Raw genomic sequence first — 19470 nt, forward strand, 5'->3', positions numbered from 1 at the left:
TAAAAATTAAAAACATAATAATGATATTATTTATTACTACCTCTTGTCCTATTTATAAGAAAAATTCCACTTTTTAAATATATTGAATAAGTAATGTATGTGCACATTATATTGGTTGACAATGTATCTAAAAAGTAAATTTTTTCATAATAAGACTAGAGAGAATATTATATATAAAATTATTCTTCAATAAATGTCAATTATTTTTTAATATTAAAAAAAAACTGAAAATCTTCTCTTACCTACTTTCTAAACTCTCAAAGACTTAGGCTACGTTTGGTAAGATATAATTTTGAGCTTATGTCTTATAGCTTATAGTTTATAAGCTCATATGACAATTTAGATCTGTTTGGTAACAGTATTTTTATCACTAGCTTATTTTTTTAATTTATAACTTATTTTTCAGGCGTTATTTCAAATAGCGTTTTAGATTTTAGCTTATAGCTTATATTTTTTCTTCCTTTTTTATCCTTATTATTTTAGCACAAACTTATTTTTATCTTTTAAAATTTATTTTAATTTCAAATTAAATAATTATGTATTAAATATCTTTTATGTCATTTTACATTTATAAATTACTTGAATCGTTAATTTTACCAAACACTTTAATTAACCTATTAGTTATCAGTCTCAATCATCAGCTATAAATTATAAACTATCAGTCATCAGCCATTTTTATCAAACAGAATCCTTAGAAAATAAAAAATGAAAAGCCTATCACAAATCAAGCTAGCTAGTACTAATCAAATGTCTTATTCTAAGGAAATTTTTTATCTTTTATTTGTTACAAAAGGGAAAATTTTAAGCTTTATTTGGCATCGATGAAAAACTAATATAAAACAAAAAAAATTAATATTTAAATTCTTATTTAAAATAATTAGATAAAAAAAGAGGTTGTTAAATGTTAGGCTTTCGGGTTTGTGGGACAAAATAGTTCTAAAACTCTATTTTGATCATGAGAACTTACACACTTTAAATTAACAGTTGGGAGTCAATCTTTGTTTACTTGAAGAAAGAGGGGAAGGTGAATTCGAAGATTTGGTAGAATCAGTAAAGGATTGGTTGCATCAATGGTTTAAGGAAAATAAGATATAGCAACCCATAGATGCAGAAGCAATGATGTTTTGGGATGTAAGTGGATAGAAAAAACCAATTAAACCGACAAATAAAATTGAAATAAAATCGATTGTTTGTGGTTTGGTTCTAAAATTGAATCAAAACAATGAAAACCGATGTGGTTTGATTCAGTTCTCAGTTTTCATTTTTAGAAACTATCAAGTTGATGAATCGAACCAATGGACACAATTACGCTTTAAATATTTTACTAGTACTTAGACCCATGCGAGACACGGGTTAAATATTTTTTAAATAAAAAAAATATTTTAAAAATACTTATAATTTAGAAATCTATAATATAAGAAAATTAATGGTTGTGGAAAAGTCCAAAATACCCTTATTTGATTTTTTGCCACCACATTAAAATTGTGGTTTTTTGGTCTTTGTACCATAATGTTCTTAATTTTATTTTAAATTAATACAACTCTTATATTTTATCAAACTTATCAAATCTCTCTCTATTCTCTATTTTTTTCTCTTTCATCACTTTCTCATTTCTTTCTTCCAAAAAAAAATCTATCAATCTATAATATAAGAAAATTAATGGTTGTGGAAAAGTCCAAAATACCCTTATTTGATTTTTTGCCACCACATTAAAATTGTGGTTTTTTGGTCTTTGTACCATAATGTTCTTATTTTTATTATTAAAATAATACAACTCTTATATTTTATCAAACTTATCAAATCTCTCTCTATTATCTATTTTTTTCTCTTTCATCACTTTCTCACTTATTTTTTCCAAAAAAAAAAAATAAATCTATAATATAAGAAAATTAATGGTTGTGGAAAAGTCAAAAATACCCTTATTTGATTTTTTGCCACCACATTAAAATTGTGGTTTTTTGGTCTTTGTACCATAATGTTCTTAATTTTATTTTAAATTAATACAACTCTTATATTTTATCAAACTTATCAAATCTCTCTCTATTCTCTATTTTTTTCTCTTTCATCACTTTCTCATTTCTTTCTTCCAAAAAAAAATCTATCAATCTATAATATAAGAAAATTAATGGTTGTGGAGAAGTCCAAAATACACTTATTTGATTTTTTGCCACCACATTAAAATTGTGGTTTTTTGGTCTTTGTACCATAATGTTCTTATTTTTATTATTAAAATAATACAACTCTTATATTTTATCAAACTTATCAAATCTCTCTCTATTATCTATTTTTTTCTCTTTCATCACTTTCTCACTTATTTTTTCCAAAAAAAAAAGTCTATCAATCTATAATATAAGAAAATTAATGGTTGTGGAAAAGTCAAAAATACCCTTATTTGATTTTTTGCCACCACATTAAAATTGTGGTTTTTTGGTCTTTGTACCATAAAGTTCTTAATTTTATTATTAAAATAATACAACTCTTATATTTTATCAAACTTATCAAATCTCTCTCTATTCTCTATTTTTTTCTCTTTCATCACTTACTCACTTCTTTCTTCCAAAAAAAATATCAATCTCTAATCTATAATATAAGAAAATTAATGGTTGTGGAAAAGTCTAAAATGCCCTTATTTGATTTTTTGCCACCACATTAAAATTGTGGTTTTTTGGTCTTTGTACCATAAAGTTCTTAATTTTATTATTAAAATAATACAACACTTATATTTTATCAAACTTATCAAATCTCTCTCTATTCTCTATTTTTTCTCTTTCATCACTTTCTCACTTCTCTCTTCCAAAAAAAAAACTATCAATCTCTAATCTATAATATAAGAAAATTAATGGTTGTGGAAAAGTCTAAAATACCCTTATTTGATTTTTTGCCACCACATTAAAATTGTGGTTTTTTGGCCTTTGTACCATAAAGTTCTTAATTTTATTTTAAATTAATACAACTCTTATATTTTATCAAACTTATCAAATCTCTCTCTATTCTCTATTTTTTCTCTTTCATCACTTTCTCATTTCTTTCTTCCAAAAAAAATCTATCAATCTATAATATAAGAAAATTAATGGTTGTGGAAAAGTCCAAAATACCCATATTTGATTTTTTGCCACCACATTAAAATTGTGGTTTTTTGGTCTTTGTACCATAATGTTCTTATTTTTATTATTAAAATAATACAACTCTTATATTTTATCAAACATATCAAATCTCTCTCTATTCTCTATTTTTTTTCTCTTTCATCAATTTCTCACTTCTTTCTTAAAAAAAAAAACTATCAATCTCTAATCTATAATATAAGAAAATTAATGATTGTGGAAAAGTCTAAAATACCCTTATTTGATTTTTTGCCACCACATTAAAATGGTGGTTTTTTGGTCTTTGTACCATAAAGTTCTTAATTTTATTATTAAAATAATATAACTCTTATATTTTATCAAACTTATCAAATCTTTCTCTATTCTCTATTTTTTTTCTCTTTCATCACTTTCTGACTGCTTTCTTTCAAAAAAAATCTATCAATCTATAATATAAGAAAATTAATGGTTGTGGAAAAATCTAAAATACCCTTATTTGATTTTTTGCCACCATATTAAAATTGTGGTTTTTTGGTATTTGTACCATAAAGTTCTTAATTTTATTATTAAAATTATACAACTCTTATATTTTATCAAACTTATCAAATCTCTCTCTATTCTCTATTTTTTTTCTCTTTCATCACTTTCTCACTTCTTTCTTCCAAAAAAAAACTATCAATCTATAATATAAGAAAATTAAAGGTTGTGGAAAAATCTAAAATACCCTTATTTGTTTTTTTGGCCACCACATTTATATACGAGAAATGGTATTTATGATTAAAATATTTTTAATCCATAAATGGTATACGGGAAAAAATAGATTATTGATCTAAATATTTTTATATATGAAATAATCAATTATTAATCTAATTTTTTTTAACATTGTTTTTTTTAAAATCTATCAATCTATAATATAAGAAAATTAATGGTTGTGGAAAAGTCCAAAATACCCTTATTTGATTTTTTGCCACCACATTTATATACGAGAAATGATATTTATGATTAAATATTTTTAATCCAAAAATGGTATACGGGAAAAAATATATTATTGATCTAAATATTTTTGTATATGAAATAATCAATTATTAATCTAATTTTTTTAACATTTTAAAAAAAAAATCAATGATGTATCCAAATTCGCGTAACCGAACAGAACCCGTGCGTATGCACGGGTTTGTTACTAGTTGTATTTATAGTAAGATTACTATTGTATAGATAAAATGTCATTGTAATTAATAGTATACATAAAAAAGTTAATATAACTTTTTTTATAAATTATAAAATAATTTGAACATTTTTAATTTATTAATAATTTATATAAGTTTAAAAAAAATTAACTCGTTAAATATAACTCCTTAATAATTTGATCTGTCACGTGTAACTTTTTTTTTTCTTGTTGTGTTTCCAAAGTGTTTTAGTTATTGACACTATAAATACGAGACATGAGTAAAATAGTGAAATATCAAGTTTTGTGTATTTTTGTTTTTTTTTTTGATAGGCAATGAAATTCTCATTCACACAGAGTATAAGGGATACTCGCCTAATTTACAAAAAAAGTTCGATACCGAACCTCATAAAAAATCCAGAGGATGTTGGTTCCAAAAGAAAAAACAACAAGGTACAATATGTTTTTGGTCCATCATGTTCCACTGCCAAGAAATCAACTTAACCTTGTCAACGATGTCGGCGACACTAACCGACTCAGCTTTGATAACCTTGTCAACGATGTCGGCGACACTAACCGACTCAAGTTTTGTGTATTTGTAACACTTCCACCACTTTCATGAATATTAGTGAGTTGAGAATAACTCTCTTATCCCATATTTGATTTTTTTAAAATTCAACTATCTTTTCATATTTTCATATGACTAGAGAAGACACTTATTTTAAAATCCAATTGTTTGTTGTTCTTGACTAACAGATTAATTAAACAAAACTTCATCCCATAGTTATCAATCATTAACAATAGCCGCAATGAAGAAAATGAAGAAGATGACAACAACAAAATAAAAGAGGTATGTGGTTTAGTCATCCATTTTTGTTGATGTTATCTTCCTCATTGTCATTACTCCCGCTATTGTTATCTTTATTGGTCTACTCTTGCCCTATACCCTTTCTTCTCAACAATAAGGTACCAAATAACATAATGAAACCAAGTGAGCTTAAAATGCAAAAACAGAAAAACTTCATTATCTCAAAGCAACTCAAAGATAATCCGTGGATAAAATGAAAAATGAAAAATATGATAAGCCTGAAAGATAAAATTAAAAGCATCTCAAAGATGAAAGTTTGTTGAATTTTTTCTTTCAATTCCTTCTCCTAAATGATGTTTATTCACGCTATTTAAACTAGAAAAAATTAGAATAAGGTTATTTGGTAGGATAGAGGGTACATAGACATGTGGGAGTAGTTGAAGGTCAAATAATAAAACAAAATCAGTTAGTATTTGCTTTTTGGTCGTAGATATGATTCCTTTAATGCTTCGTTCTTTTATGACAAATTTGAATTTGCAAATGTGAAAAAGCTAGTGATAGATCAATCACTCCAAGGGAATTACTTAATGGAGTTTCCATTCAATACTATCTCTATCTCAAATTATAAAATATTATGTCTATGTTTGGTTTTACGTTTTGAGATATCTAGAATTGATTTTAAATGTCAAACGTGATTTTTAAACGTAATTTTTACACTAAAATTTATTGTTCAATTCACTTTTGCAAAAAATTCTCCAAACATAAATCACTTCACTTTTGATTCACTTTTTACACGGAAGAAGGTAGCGACCAGTGGGAAAGAGTCGTGGTGCTCGTTTCAACGCATGAGGGGCCATCACATGGAACACTGCGTACAACTCGAGAAGGAGATAGAAGCCCTGATCCAGTGAGGTAAGTTGTCAACCCACATAAGTGACACTCTCTCTATTCATCTGCAGGCAATAGGAGTCTAACACATTCAAGGACAACGAGGAGGAGGTCATACCCAGAAGAAGTCAACAAACCTCAAGAGGGATGTTCAATCCCAATCTAGCACACCTTAGAAGGGGTCGGGAAGTCACAAGAAGGCAAGGAGTAGCGACGACACGAAGGAAAACCTAACTTTTACTTTGTTTTTCTTTTTAGTTTATTTTAATATCTGGATATAAAATAAGTTGATACAGTGCCATGAGCCAGCCAAAGCTTGTAATAAAGCGGGGATGGAGAGTGTGCTCTTTTTCCTACTTAGGTTTTTTAATAAGGCACCCCCAACCTCTCGATTAACAACGAACGATGACTTCCGATAAAAGAGATTGAACAATAAATGTCGGCAAGAGATCGGAAGGTTAAGGATCAGTGTGGGCGAGAAGTCGCCAAGGCCATCGCGGACCTTGTCGCAATTGTAAAAGTGAATGTCATCGCGACTGCTTTGATCAAGACGTCTGGGCCATCACGAACCCTTTCGCAATGTCGGAGTGAACTTCATCGTGACTGCTTCGATCAAGACGGCAAGGCCATCGCGGACCTTGTCGCAATTGTCAAAGTGAATGTCATTGCGACTGCTTTGATCAAGGTGTCTGGGCCATTGCGGACCGTTTCCCGATGTCGGAGTGAATGTCATCGTGGCTGCTTTGATCAAGACGGCAAGGCCATCGCGGATCTTGTCGCAATTGTCAAAGTGAACGCCATCGCGACTACTTTGATCAAGACGTCTGGGCCATCGCGGACCCTTTCGCAATGTCAGAGTGAATGTTATTGCGATTGCTTCGATCAAGACGACATGGCCATCACGAACCTTGTCGCAATTGTTAAAGTGAACGTCATCGCGACTGCTTTGATCAAGACGTCTGGGCCATCGCGGACCCTCTCGCAATGTCAGAGTGAACGTCATCGTGAATGCTTCGATTAAGACGGCTAGGCCGTCGCAATCCTTGTCGCAATTATCAAAGTGAATGTCATCGCGACTGCTTTGATCAAGACGTCTGGGCCATCGCGGACCCTTTTGTAATGTCAGAGTAAACGTCATCGCAACAACTTTGATCATGACGGCAAGGCTATCACGAACCTTGTTGCAATTGTCAAAACAAACGTCATCGCGACTATTTTGATCAAGACGACAGGGTCATCACGAACCTGGACGAACGTGCCACCTCGCCCGAGCTGGTAATCCCTTCGTGCACTTTGTAACCTATCATACTACCATGAATTTTCTTAGCTAAACCGGTCTCATGTTGTCACATGACCATACATAAATTCGGGCATACCTACATGCTACGCGAAAGAAATCATTCGACATATGGAAAAGTTATGCAAAAAAACATAACACGCATAATTTTAAACTAAAAGGCTCTAATGGCCACAACAAAAATGCCACTATAGGCACAAAGCATAAACCAACATAACAGAAACCATAACGAGACATGAAAACTCTTTATTAATGATTAAAATGGAGCAAATACAGAATGCGAACACAAGAACGACATTGTTTCTAGTCAATAAATTTGTGACCCTCCAAACGGAGGTATTCACGTCAATCTTCGCCCCACTCCTCATCAACAACGTATCAGAATCACGCTTCGTGACTGCCTCTTTGGCCTTCAAAGACTGTGACCTAGTCTTCACGCCCTGACTCTTCTCAAAATGAGAAACATCCTCAGTAGAATGTTTTGGCTCCTTAGAGGTTTCCACGGCAACCCCGTTTTTCTTTTTCGTGTCCCGTGGCTTCGAGACGATTTTTTCACCTTTGGTCTTATCCATGGCTTAAAAGAGGGGAAGATATTAGGAGCAAGAATCCCTTAACCTTCCCTTATATAGAAGTTTGACGAAAAGGCACAAACATAGGTAATATCGAAAAGCATTTAATACCTAGGTTTTAGCAAGGACGATGCGCAAAAACCCTGCCCCGAGCCGGGCTCTGGTTATTGACTATTCGGGCGAGGCAGTTAATTTAGAAAAATGAAAGAAAAGTATAAAGCCAAAGGCCACGAGTACCGGTATCATTGTACACGCCGCCATGGGCTTTAAAATATTACAAAGCCACGAGGGCCAAATTCATTATATATGCCGCCAGGAGCTTCAAAAATAAACAAATAAATTACATGAAACATCACTGGCTGGACCGATTCACGGGATCATCACCAGTGTGTTGGGCCGGAAACTCCCCATTAGAAACTCCTTTAGCATCTGATGCATCAGAGCCAGGGTCGACCAACTTACCATCTCGAATAACCTTGAAAAAATCTATCTCAACCACATTTAGGTCAGGCTATAGAAATTGGGCTTGCTCTTTGGCTCTATCAAAATCCTCATCACCAGCAGATAGGATCTCAAGCCGAGCTTCCTTCAGTGAAGCCTTAAGTTTCTCGTTATCTCTACTCAAGTTGTCATTATCCTTCTTCAACTTCTCCACCTCTTCCTCCGATTTTTTGACCTTCTTGATAAGTTGTCGGTTTGCCTCGTCAAACTTTTTAGCATGGACTTTCAAAGCCTCCTTCAGCTCGGTCACCTCCTGGGATAAACAGTGCTTGGCTTTTTCAAAATCATCACTTGTGTGACACCCTAATTCCCCAACGATAATTTTTTAAAATAAATAGAAGGAATTAAAATAATTAGACAATTAGGATGTCACCTTCATTCATCACATATGCTCATATAACAAAATACGCAACACATAATTATATATTCATCATATATAAACTTCAATTCATTTACTCGCAGCAGAAAAATATCAAAAATATTTACTCTTAACTCTTCAACAAGTTATAATCATCATAATTCAATATTCAACAAACATCATCAAATAAATACAATAAAGTGGAGTTCTACAAGGGTTTTACTCCCAACATAACAAACTAGACGCAATCAACCACAGTGTTACATATCAGAGCTGACACCGACTCATTCTTCTCACTATGAGATAATCGGCTAACCTCAATCTCAAGCAACTTCAGGTTACCTGCGCGTTACCAACATAGGGATAACATTCAAACAGAAGGGGTGGGATATCAAAACGATATAAGAAAATGTATGATAACAAGTATATGAGAATAGAGTCATACACGATTGACCACTTCACCACACATCCACGTCATTTATTACCAAGTAGTATACAATTATTTTACAACATCTAACCCATCATCACATCATCGATTATACAAGTATTCATCACCAAACAACTCATCATCATTCATCATCAAACAACTCATCATCGTTCGTGTAAAATGCAACTAGACCAATGACTATGCGAATGCATGTGGTACCAATAGAGCATACACCCTCATCACAAAATTGCCAATAAATAGAGGCATCAACAAGGCATACACCTTCATCCCAATTTTCCCTCTATCCATACGATGGGATTGAGGCCATCATAGTTTTGCCAATCCAGGCCAACGTGTTTTTGCCAATCCAGGCCAACGTGTTTTTGCCAATCCAGACCAACGTGTTTTTGCCAATCCAGGCCAACGTGTTTGTCAATCCAAGCCATTGTAAAAATACAATGTATGCGACTCAATAATGCGGCATCACAAAATGCAACAATGTCAATTAACTAAACATCAACGATAACAATTATGCAACCACAAGGCATAAGCCTTCATCAAACGCCAATATAGGCCATCACTTCTTCGTCATCGCAAAACATCATCATACAAACATACACAACAACATCAAAATTCATGCAATATAAATTCTACAACACATATCAACAAGAATCATCACTAACATAAATTAATTTCATCAATTTCGTATAATTCTCCTTCAAAACCTAAGTTATCAATAAAACCTCAAAACTCATTCCTACATACAAATCATCATACCCAATATTATAGATTTAGAACCCCACTCTTACTTTGGATTGAAGGTTCTCTACTATTTCAATGGAATCTTTGCCCTAGCCTTTTTGTGCCTCATCTCATCTTTCACGAAAACCTTCTCTTTTCACGTTCTCTCCAAATTCTCTATTTTCCATTCTATTTTCTTTCTTATTTTTATTTAACTTCTGACTAACTTTTAACTTCACTAATGGACTTAATAAACACACTCTCACTATTCCTCATTCTAACTCAACATAGACCCACTAACTATTTGCGCATTTACTCTCTTATTATTATTATTATTATTATTATTATTATTATTATTATTATGATTATTATTAAACCTCAATAATAATTCTTATTCCAAATCATATTAAATCATCTAATTTTCTAATAAATTAAATCAAATGAATAATTAGAACTAATTATATTTATTTAATTCCACAACTTTTAATTCAAAGGCACTACCCTACCCTCTATTCCAAGGATAGATACTCTCTAATACCATAATCATCATAACATCAAGGAAAATTCATCCAATAAATCAACAAAATATCAAAATAACACTTAATCATTGAATAATAAAAATCGGGGTATTAATACCTGATTATTTTTTATAAAAAAAATCAACTTAAACACCATTTATCTCAAAAATTAATAAACTTGCTCTCTAACACGGAATGGAGCAATTTATTTCCTGGTGCGAGACTAGAATGCTTGACAGCTGCCTCCTCAGACCACTACCCAGTTCTGTTACGGTGTTTTCCTACGGTACATCATAATGCAGCCAGGAATTTCAAGTTTGAGAATGCTTGGCTTACTGAACCGGGTTTTACGGAGTTTGTGCGTGATAATTGGATTAACTGTGAGTATGCAGAAATTACCAAAAAGCTGGAAGTATGTGGAACTGAAATGTTAAAATGGAGTCAAAAAAATTGGTGTAAGGTTAGAAAGGAAATTGACGGTATTTGCAAGAAGTTGGATAAAGCTAGACAACACGTTTCGGAAGGGAATCTTAATTATTTTTCAGCCCTTAAGAAACGGTTAACTTCTCTACTGGTGAAAGATGATCTTTTTTGGAAGCAAAGAGCCAAAGCCCATTGGTACAAAGACGGCGATCTCAACACTCGCTTTTTTCATGTCACAGCTACTGTTAGGAAAAAAGTAAATGTTATAAAGTCTCTTGTCAATGAGAATGGAGATGTTATTGAGTCTACTGAAGGGATGTGTCAAGTGGCTGGTGCTTATTTCAATGATTTATTCCAAAAGAAAACAAGCTCTCGGGATCGTGTTCTACAAGCTATAGGCACTTTAATTTCAGAAGAAGATAATAACATGCTTACTGCTGGATTTTCTTTGAATGAATTTAGAGACGCTATTTTCTCGATGCAAGCTGATAAGAGCCCGGGTCCCGACAGATTTAATCCTGGCTTTTACCATCACTTTTGGGACAGTTGTGGCACTGATATATTTCAAGCAGCATGTGATTGGCTCGAAACAGGTGTTTTTCCGCAAAGTCTTAATAAAACTAACATCACTCTCATTCCGAAAGGAGATATCCAAACGACTATGAAGGATTGGCGCCCGATTGCACTATGCAATGTTCTTTATAAAGTTATAGCGAAAGTTCTTGCTAATCGCCTCAAGAAGATCTTAGGTAAATGTATCTCAGATAATCAGTCAGCTTTTGTACCCGAAAGATCTATTTTGGATAACGTTATGGTTGCTATTGAAGTGATTCATTTTATGAAGAGCAAAACTAGAGGCAAAGTTGGAGAGATAGCTCTTAAGCTTGATATTAGTAAAGCCTACGATAGAATCGACTGGGATTACTTAAAGGATATTCTTATCACTATGGGTTTTTGTCAAAAATGGGTTGGGTGGATCATGCTTTGTGTTGGAACGGTGGAGTATTCAGTGAGTATGAATGGCAATATGATCGGGCCGATTGTCCCCGGGCGTGGGTTAAGGCAGGGAGATCCTTTATCTCCGTACTTATTCATTCTTTGTGCGGAAGGTCTTACTGCTCTTATCAGGAAAGCAGAAAATAGAGGTGATATCCATGGTGTTAAAATTTGCAGAAATGCCCCTATTATCTCTCACCTTCTGTTTGCCGATGATTGCTTCCTCTTCTTCAGAGCTAATATTGCAGAAACAAATGTCATGAAGAATATTCTTGCTACTTATGAGGAAGCTTCAGGTCAAGCTATTAACTTCCAAAAATCTGAATTTTATTGTAGTAGGAATGTAAACCCCGATACTCGTTTAGAGCTGGCAACGTGTTTAGGGGTTCAACAGGTTCTGGGTACCGGTAACTATCTTGGTATCCCTTCCATGATCGGTAGAAGCAGGAAATCAGCGCTTAGCTTCATCAAAGATAGAATATGGAGGAAAATTAATTCTTGGAGTAGTAGAAGTTTGTCACAAGCAGGGAGAGAAACCATGATCAAATCTGTTCTACAATCTATACCGACTTATATTATGAGTCTTTTCCTCCTTCCCTCCTCCTTAATTGATGAGATCGAAAAGATGATGAATTCCTTCTGGTGGGGTCATAAAAGAGATAGAACCAAAGGTATTCATTGGCTTTCCTGGGATCGTTTATCTATGCCTAAAGTTGATGGGGGTATGGGTTTCAAGAATTTGAATGCTTTCAACCTCGCTATGTTAAGTAAGCAAGCCTGGAGACTTACGACCAACAAAGATGCTCTTGTTTCCCGCCTTTTCAAAGCCAGGTACTTTCCGAATAGCGATTATCTAAGTTCTAATATTGGTCATAATCCAAGCTATGTGTGGCGTAGTATCTGGAGTTCTAAATTTGTGATCAAGGGAGGATTAAAATGGAGCATAGGATCAGGAGAGAATATTTCGGTTTGGGATCATTATTGGTTGGCTGACGGTTCTTCTTTAAGTAATCCCTGGCCGAATAACTTGGTGGTGGATAATCTTAAAGTTTCGGACTTGATTACTCCATATGGTAAAGAATGGAACCATGGTTTGATTGTTGCGCTTGTTGGAGAAGATTCAGCTCAAAAGATTCAGAACACTCCTCTCTTTACTGCGGTTAATAATGATAAATTGTTTTGGAAGCATGAGTCCAATGGTAAATTCTCGGTTCGAAGTGCTTATAGGTATTGTATCAATGATGCTATCGACACCTCTCATCTAAGAATTAAGGAGAGATGGAATTTGTTATGGAATATCAAGGCCCCACCCAGAGTTAAGAATTTTCTGTGGCGTTTGTGTAGAGACTGTGTACCTACAAGAAGGAGACTGTTGGATAAAGGAGTTAATTGTCCCTCTAATTGTGTCGCGTGTAGGGTTGGCGAAGAGAATAATTATCACCTTTTTATCCAGTGTCCTAAAAGCATAGAGTGTTGGAAAAGAGTGGGTCTGTGGCATTTGTTGCAACAGATTAGTAGTAACGGAGAGCTATTTGAGTCGGTAATTTTCTCCTTTTTGCAGGTTTCCAATCAAGACCAAAAAGCGATTTTCTCTGTGATCTTATGGAGCATCTGGAAAGGGAGAAATAATCTGGTTTGGAATCAGGTGGAAGATTCTCCGATGCTTATTTGTCAGCGGGCAAATCAATTGTTGACAGATTGGAAAGAGGCCCAGCAGTATCGTCCCAGCAATGAGACTATTATTCCCCTGACAACTATCATCAGTTGGGAAAAACCGCAGAGGGGTAGATTTAAATGCAATATTGATGCCTCCTTTTCTCATGATAAGGTTGGTTTTGGTGCTTGCATAAGAGATGAAACAGGTAATTTTATTGTAGCTCGGACAGAATGGTTTTCGCCTTGCACCGATGTTGTTATTGGAGAGGCTTTAGGTCTTCTGAAAGCTATAATCTGGGTCCATGATATGGGGTACGACAATATGGATTTTGAATTAGATGCTAAGCGAGTGGTGGATAGTGTGACCATTCCGAGTCCTAATGACTCGGACCTTGGAGCTATTACGGGAGAATGTAACCGGTTGATGGCTCTTTTCTTTAGGAACTCTCATGTTAAGTTCGTTAGAAGACAAGCAAATGAGGTTGCTCACGCTCTTGCACGGGTGGCTCCATTTATGGCTAGTTTTCAAAATTTCTATGATATTCCAACATGTATTCAGAATATTATTATTAATGAAATGAATTAATCTTTTCCCGTAAAAAAAAAAAAAACATTCATAATATTTATATTTGTTGTATTAGATGTAGATGAAATAAAAGTTAAATTATTTAAAATTTCTTCCTAAACCCTAAACCTCGAAGCACAGATTCAATCCCACTCCAATCGAATCCATGCTATCTCTCGCCAAACGCCTTCACTCTCTCACATTCCCACCCTTCCTTTCTCGCACCTCCCACCAACTCCGCTCTCCACGACCCGACGCCGCCTCCCACTCCAGGCGGCGCCACAAGTCTCCGCCTCTTCCGCTGAAAAAACCGGAGGAGAGGTCAGAATGGTGGATCGTCGACGGTGAAATGCACGAGATAGGAGATAACGTGCCACCACGTGAGCGGTTTGTGATTCCTCGAGAGAATATTCCTAACAAGCGCCGCAAGCAGCTGAGAGAACAGTTCATGCGCAGGACTCGCCTCGTTCTTAAGGAATCTGTTAGTCCCTCGGGTTTTCATTTTTCGTTTTCTATTTTTGTTTGATTCATTAGAAATTTAAATAACTATGACTAGTTACTACAGTATAAAGCTTGTAATTCAATGTGTTTGTATAAGTGTTGCTCAAATTAGTAGAATCTGAAACTCAAATTTAGGATTAATTTGATAATCAATGTATCTTTTAGGACTTTGTTTGGATTGACTTGTTTTGAGATTATCTATTCGCTTAGCGCTTATGAGACTTTGATGGAGAACATGCAAAAGTAAGGCTCTGTTTTGGAAGAAAAAAAATAGCTCGTGATTGATAAGTTAGCTTATAGCGGATGAAATTGTAGTTGATAACTTATAAGCTAGCTGATGGTTGCTAGCGAATAAGATAGCTGATTGAATTTGTATTGTTTGGTAAAATTAGTGGTTGAACTAACTTATCATTGTAAAATGACATAAACATGTATGTTTAATTAAAATTGTTTTTTCCAATTAGGATAAAATGGGTAAAAATAATAAGATACTCAACTTAAATTAGCTTATAAAAAAAATGCTATAAGCCAGTTAAAATAAGCTACAAGCTTGTGGGAAAATGAAGGTTACCAAACACAGTTTTTTTAAACATACGAGCTTTTATGCTATAAGCTCAAAATATGGTCTTGCTGAATAGAGTTTAACTTATTTTATGGTCATAAGTTGTTTTCAAATTATTTCCATAAGTTCTCTAGGATAGTTTATGAAATCAGCGTGTAAATAAAAGCTTATTTAAGTTGTTAATCTATACACGACCTTATTTAATTTAGCTTAATTCCCAATGTTTGAGAGTAGTGTGAAGATAGGGTAACTTTCAAAGGACCAATTTAGCATAATTTCCATAACTTTCAATATTCGAGAGTAAATGATAAAATTGATTATCTTATTTTGTGCTATTTGAGTATTGTTTAATCTTTTCTGGATTTTAACCATTTTTGGTTGAGTGTGCTTTGGTTTAAATTTATCTGTTTGTTTATTTTTGGTTTGGTGTTGTCTTAAAAACAAAATAAAGGAATTATAGGGTTAAGCCTAAAATTGATATTATATTGTGTCATTATCTTTGTATGCTTTGTTTTTTTCATAATTACCTGGTAATTTCTTTCGTAATGTGATTGGGAAATATGATGTGTGATGTGTCTGTTCATACTTAGGCCATGTTGATTTACTTGTTGAAACAGCGGTGGTGCCAATTTGTGATTTATCTTTTTATTTACGTGTTAAATTAAAGTCTTAATTGTTCTCATAAAACGTGTGTATTATATTGAAAGGAACACGATCCTTGGTGCAAAAGATATATGGAATTGTATAATGAACTTCGAGAAAATTGGGAGAGACTTTATTGGGACGAGGGTTACTCTAATAAGCTTGCTCGGGATCATGCGAACTATGAGTCTGCCGAAGATGATGATGAAGATTTCTCTCCTTACAGGTTTGCCTCCATTGTTTTTCTTTATTTCTGCATAGTTCATTCCTGCTTTCTTCTTGGAAGAATATAATGGTTGTTAATGGCATGTGCATGAGCTTGTCTGCTGATAAAATTGAGATTTTCGTGCTGAAGAAAGGAACTGAGTGGCAATTATTCTTTGAACATTTTGATGAGTTTTTTTTTTAATCTATATATTCTCTTGGTGCTGGATTTTCTGTTTGAAATTTTGTGCATGTATATTACATTGTTTTTATTGGTCAATCAGATAAATGGTTTAAATTTCACCTGTCATTAAGTGGATGGGGGTCATGGAGATGGTGTCTAATTATGTATTCTCTGTTATGGCTTTACAGAAATAGAAGACCCCAGATGGAGTATAGCAAGGTACAATTGAAATACTTTGAATAAATACTTTATAATGAGTAGTACATCAGTTTGCTAAGGATATTGTTTGATGAGTGAGCTGTGCAGAATATATTTCTTTAGGAAATTATGCTTACCGTTGGATTTTTAATTTAAGTTGCCAAATCATCTTTGAGAGGTGATGGATGGGATAGGGATGATATTGTGTACTCCCTCCGTCTCAAAATAAATGTCGTTTAAGGTTGTTACACACAGATTAAGAAAAGTAATGATTGCGTCAATAAAGATAACATTTTTACAAAATTACCCTTAATTACTATTGGTTGTTATATATTGTCATGTCTAAAAAAGAGTGTAGATAAGGGGTAAAGTTGATAAAAGTTAGTTAATGTTGCATTGGGAAAGTATTTTGAGACAACTTTTTAGGGCTAAAAAGACACTTATTTTGGGACAGAGGGAGTATATTATATTCTGTTGTTATTACTAGTTAACATCTGGGCCCACTTTGGATCTGATTGTATACGATGGTTTTAATCTTTTAAGATCAAAATTTTCCTTACTACTTTATATTTTTCTGTGTAGTGCTATATCTCTGATGATTGCGTTGTCTTGTTATTGTATTTCAGGACCAGAATTTTGATAGAAACAGGCAGTCTGATAGCTGGGATAAAGTTAGCCTTATACGCGATAAATTCGAGTATGACAGGGAGAGAAGAATGAAGGAGAAAGGTTAGTTAAGATTCTACTTTTTTACTATCATTCTCTTACAGTTTCACAAATTTTAGTATTCCCTGCATACTGCCTTTTTGAATGGACATTTTTATTGGACATGCGAGTGTATAAACTAGCTAGTGAGTTGAGCATACTCTAGTGGATTGAGTTCAATGCAAAATAACTTTTGCTTATTTAATTATAAATCAATGTCTCCAACTGCTTGGCTTTTTCTAGTGAGACAGTAGATACCTTAAGCACCTGTAGCTTATTTCGTGCTCCATGAACCATCTCTTGTTTTTATTTACAATTTTGTTTTGTTGGGTTCAATTCCAATGAAAAAGGGTTCAGTTTTCATCCATCCTTATCTATTTCCTTGCAGCATTTGCTCCCATGAATGGAGGATTTGTGGCTGACTCCCATGATTCGGAAGGCTGGAACCAACCTCTAAATACCGATCGATATTTTAGCCAAACAGAAAGGTATCAAGAGGAGGAGAATAAGTGAACTGTGCCTACCATCATGCAAAGAGGTGGGATAGTTTTCCTTCTCTCTTCACATTTCTGTCCATTTACCTTCAATACTATGTTGCATGTGACAGCAGTTTCTAAGAAAATGATTGACAGAGATTACATGGGTGTTTTTTTGGTTTAAAGCTCCTTCAATTAGGAAGATGAAATTGTGTTTTGAATAGAAACATGAGGATCTATTAAACCACTGACCTTATCTCTGCCAGAAAGGATGATTATTGTGACTTGTGAGAATGTAAAGAAAATTGAAGTAACATGACACTGATGAGATGTTGTAACTTGTAACTACTAAACTCATTTAACGTGTAGATATATACTACTTTTCAAAGTCTGTTGAGGTTGTTATTTACTTTTTCTGGTTTAGACAAACATCCTTCATATCTAAACAGACGGTCCGATTAAAAATCTGATTAGTTTCTTTAGAAGCGCCTCATGTTTCCCTGCGATTCAATGGGTAATATCAATCGCCTGAGATGGGGATTGAGTATGGGACTCCAGGTTGTGTTTGCACTGTACCAAATCGACTGGTGATTGGGCATCATCCTTGCATATTCTTCCCTTATCTAGTGTTCCACTGTATATTTTGTATTTTTTACATTAGTATTTCACTGGGTTGCTGATTTTGGTTTTGATACAAATTTGAATTTTTATAAATAAATAATATATATAACTTAAAAGTTGTACTATCCTATCTCGATTCAATGCATAAATGAGGGAAATAGTGACAGCAGCGAATATGGTCCCACTGGAGGTTAAATCTGTTTAAGTTGCAAGGGATTTTTTACTGAGCTAATCATATTCACGATAAAACAATTTCAGAATTTATTCATCTAATCTTAATTTTTTATTTAGTTATAAAAGTATTTATTGTCTTAAAATTTCACATATATATGAAGTTAATATTTTTATTGATGACTAATTGTCATTTCAAAAGTAAAATCTTTAATTTTCACAATAAAACTTATTTCTCTTCTAATTTTCTATTCTTTATACTACCAAAATAATACTACTAATTATTTACTTTGGGCTTGTTTGTCAAACATAAAAAATAAGTTTATATCTAATGGTTTGAAAATCCATACATTTATATAAAAAATTGATAAGTGATAAACCAATGTGTTTTAATTATGAAGTGGTTTATCACATATTAACCAACAAACAAAATATATTTCTCATATTTTTATCTCTTTTCACTTTGTATCCACTCCTATCTCTCCTATACCTGACAGACCATTTGAGACAAAAGAATTATTTACTTTTTTTATTCATTTATTCAAAACATACAGTAATATCAAGAGATTATTTTAGGCTAAGTAGTAAACTTACTGAGAGGTCAACTATGGTGCATATTTTGGCTGGATTTGTCAGTTACTCCCAAAGTTGTTACTTATTCTCTTATGTTTTGTATTTATCTGTTTGTCTAACTATGACTGTAAACCAATACCCCCATTCCTCTTTTGTTACTATTGGCCTTATTCTAAACCTATGATATCATTCTACACAAGTTTAGAGTTTGAAAACATGCCTAGCTTTTTTATCAAAAGAAAAGAAAAACATGCCTACCTTACAACCATAAAAGGCTGAAATTTTACATCCTTAAACTGTGCATGCTTGCTTTTGACCTCATAACGCGCCCACAATAATTATAGAAAATTTAGCCTTTTCACTTTAAGAGCAAAAAATAAAACATTTACTCTCTTTTTTCAGTTGATAAAACATTTACTTTTGTTAATAGAAATTAATATTGTGTTGTAGAGTGATGGTCGTTGGGGAATATTGTACTACTAGGTGAAAGGCAGAGAGAGAGAGAGAGAGAGGGAGGGTCACATGAGTATTTGTGGCACAAAGCACAAAGATCTGAAACCTATAGGTACGCGTGTGACTTGTGATGTAGATAAAGTTAAAACACATCTCACGAGCAATTCTATTGGTAAATATGAGTATTG

At 33.4% G+C, this 19470-nt stretch overlaps 1 protein-coding gene across 1 annotated transcript; it reads left to right on the top strand.

Annotated features, from left to right (window-relative positions):
• The first annotated feature begins 14067 nt into the window (after nucleotides 1–14067).
• LOC131618170 (uncharacterized) lies at nucleotides 14068–17852 on the top strand. The gene is made up of 5 exons (XM_058889431.1): nucleotides 14068–14473; nucleotides 15763–15923; nucleotides 16274–16304; nucleotides 16910–17012; nucleotides 17377–17852. The coding sequence occupies exons 1-5, from the start codon at nucleotides 14159–14161 to the stop codon at nucleotides 17499–17501; spliced, it is 735 nt and encodes a 244-aa protein (XP_058745414.1). The 5' UTR covers nucleotides 14068–14158; the 3' UTR covers nucleotides 17502–17852.
• The last annotated feature ends 1618 nt before the right edge of the window (nucleotides 17853–19470 follow it).

Source organism: Vicia villosa, linkage group LG7, assembly GCF_029867415.1.
Source record: "Vicia villosa cultivar HV-30 ecotype Madison, WI linkage group LG7, Vvil1.0, whole genome shotgun sequence".
NCBI lineage: Eukaryota > Viridiplantae > Streptophyta > Magnoliopsida > Fabales > Fabaceae > Vicia > Vicia villosa.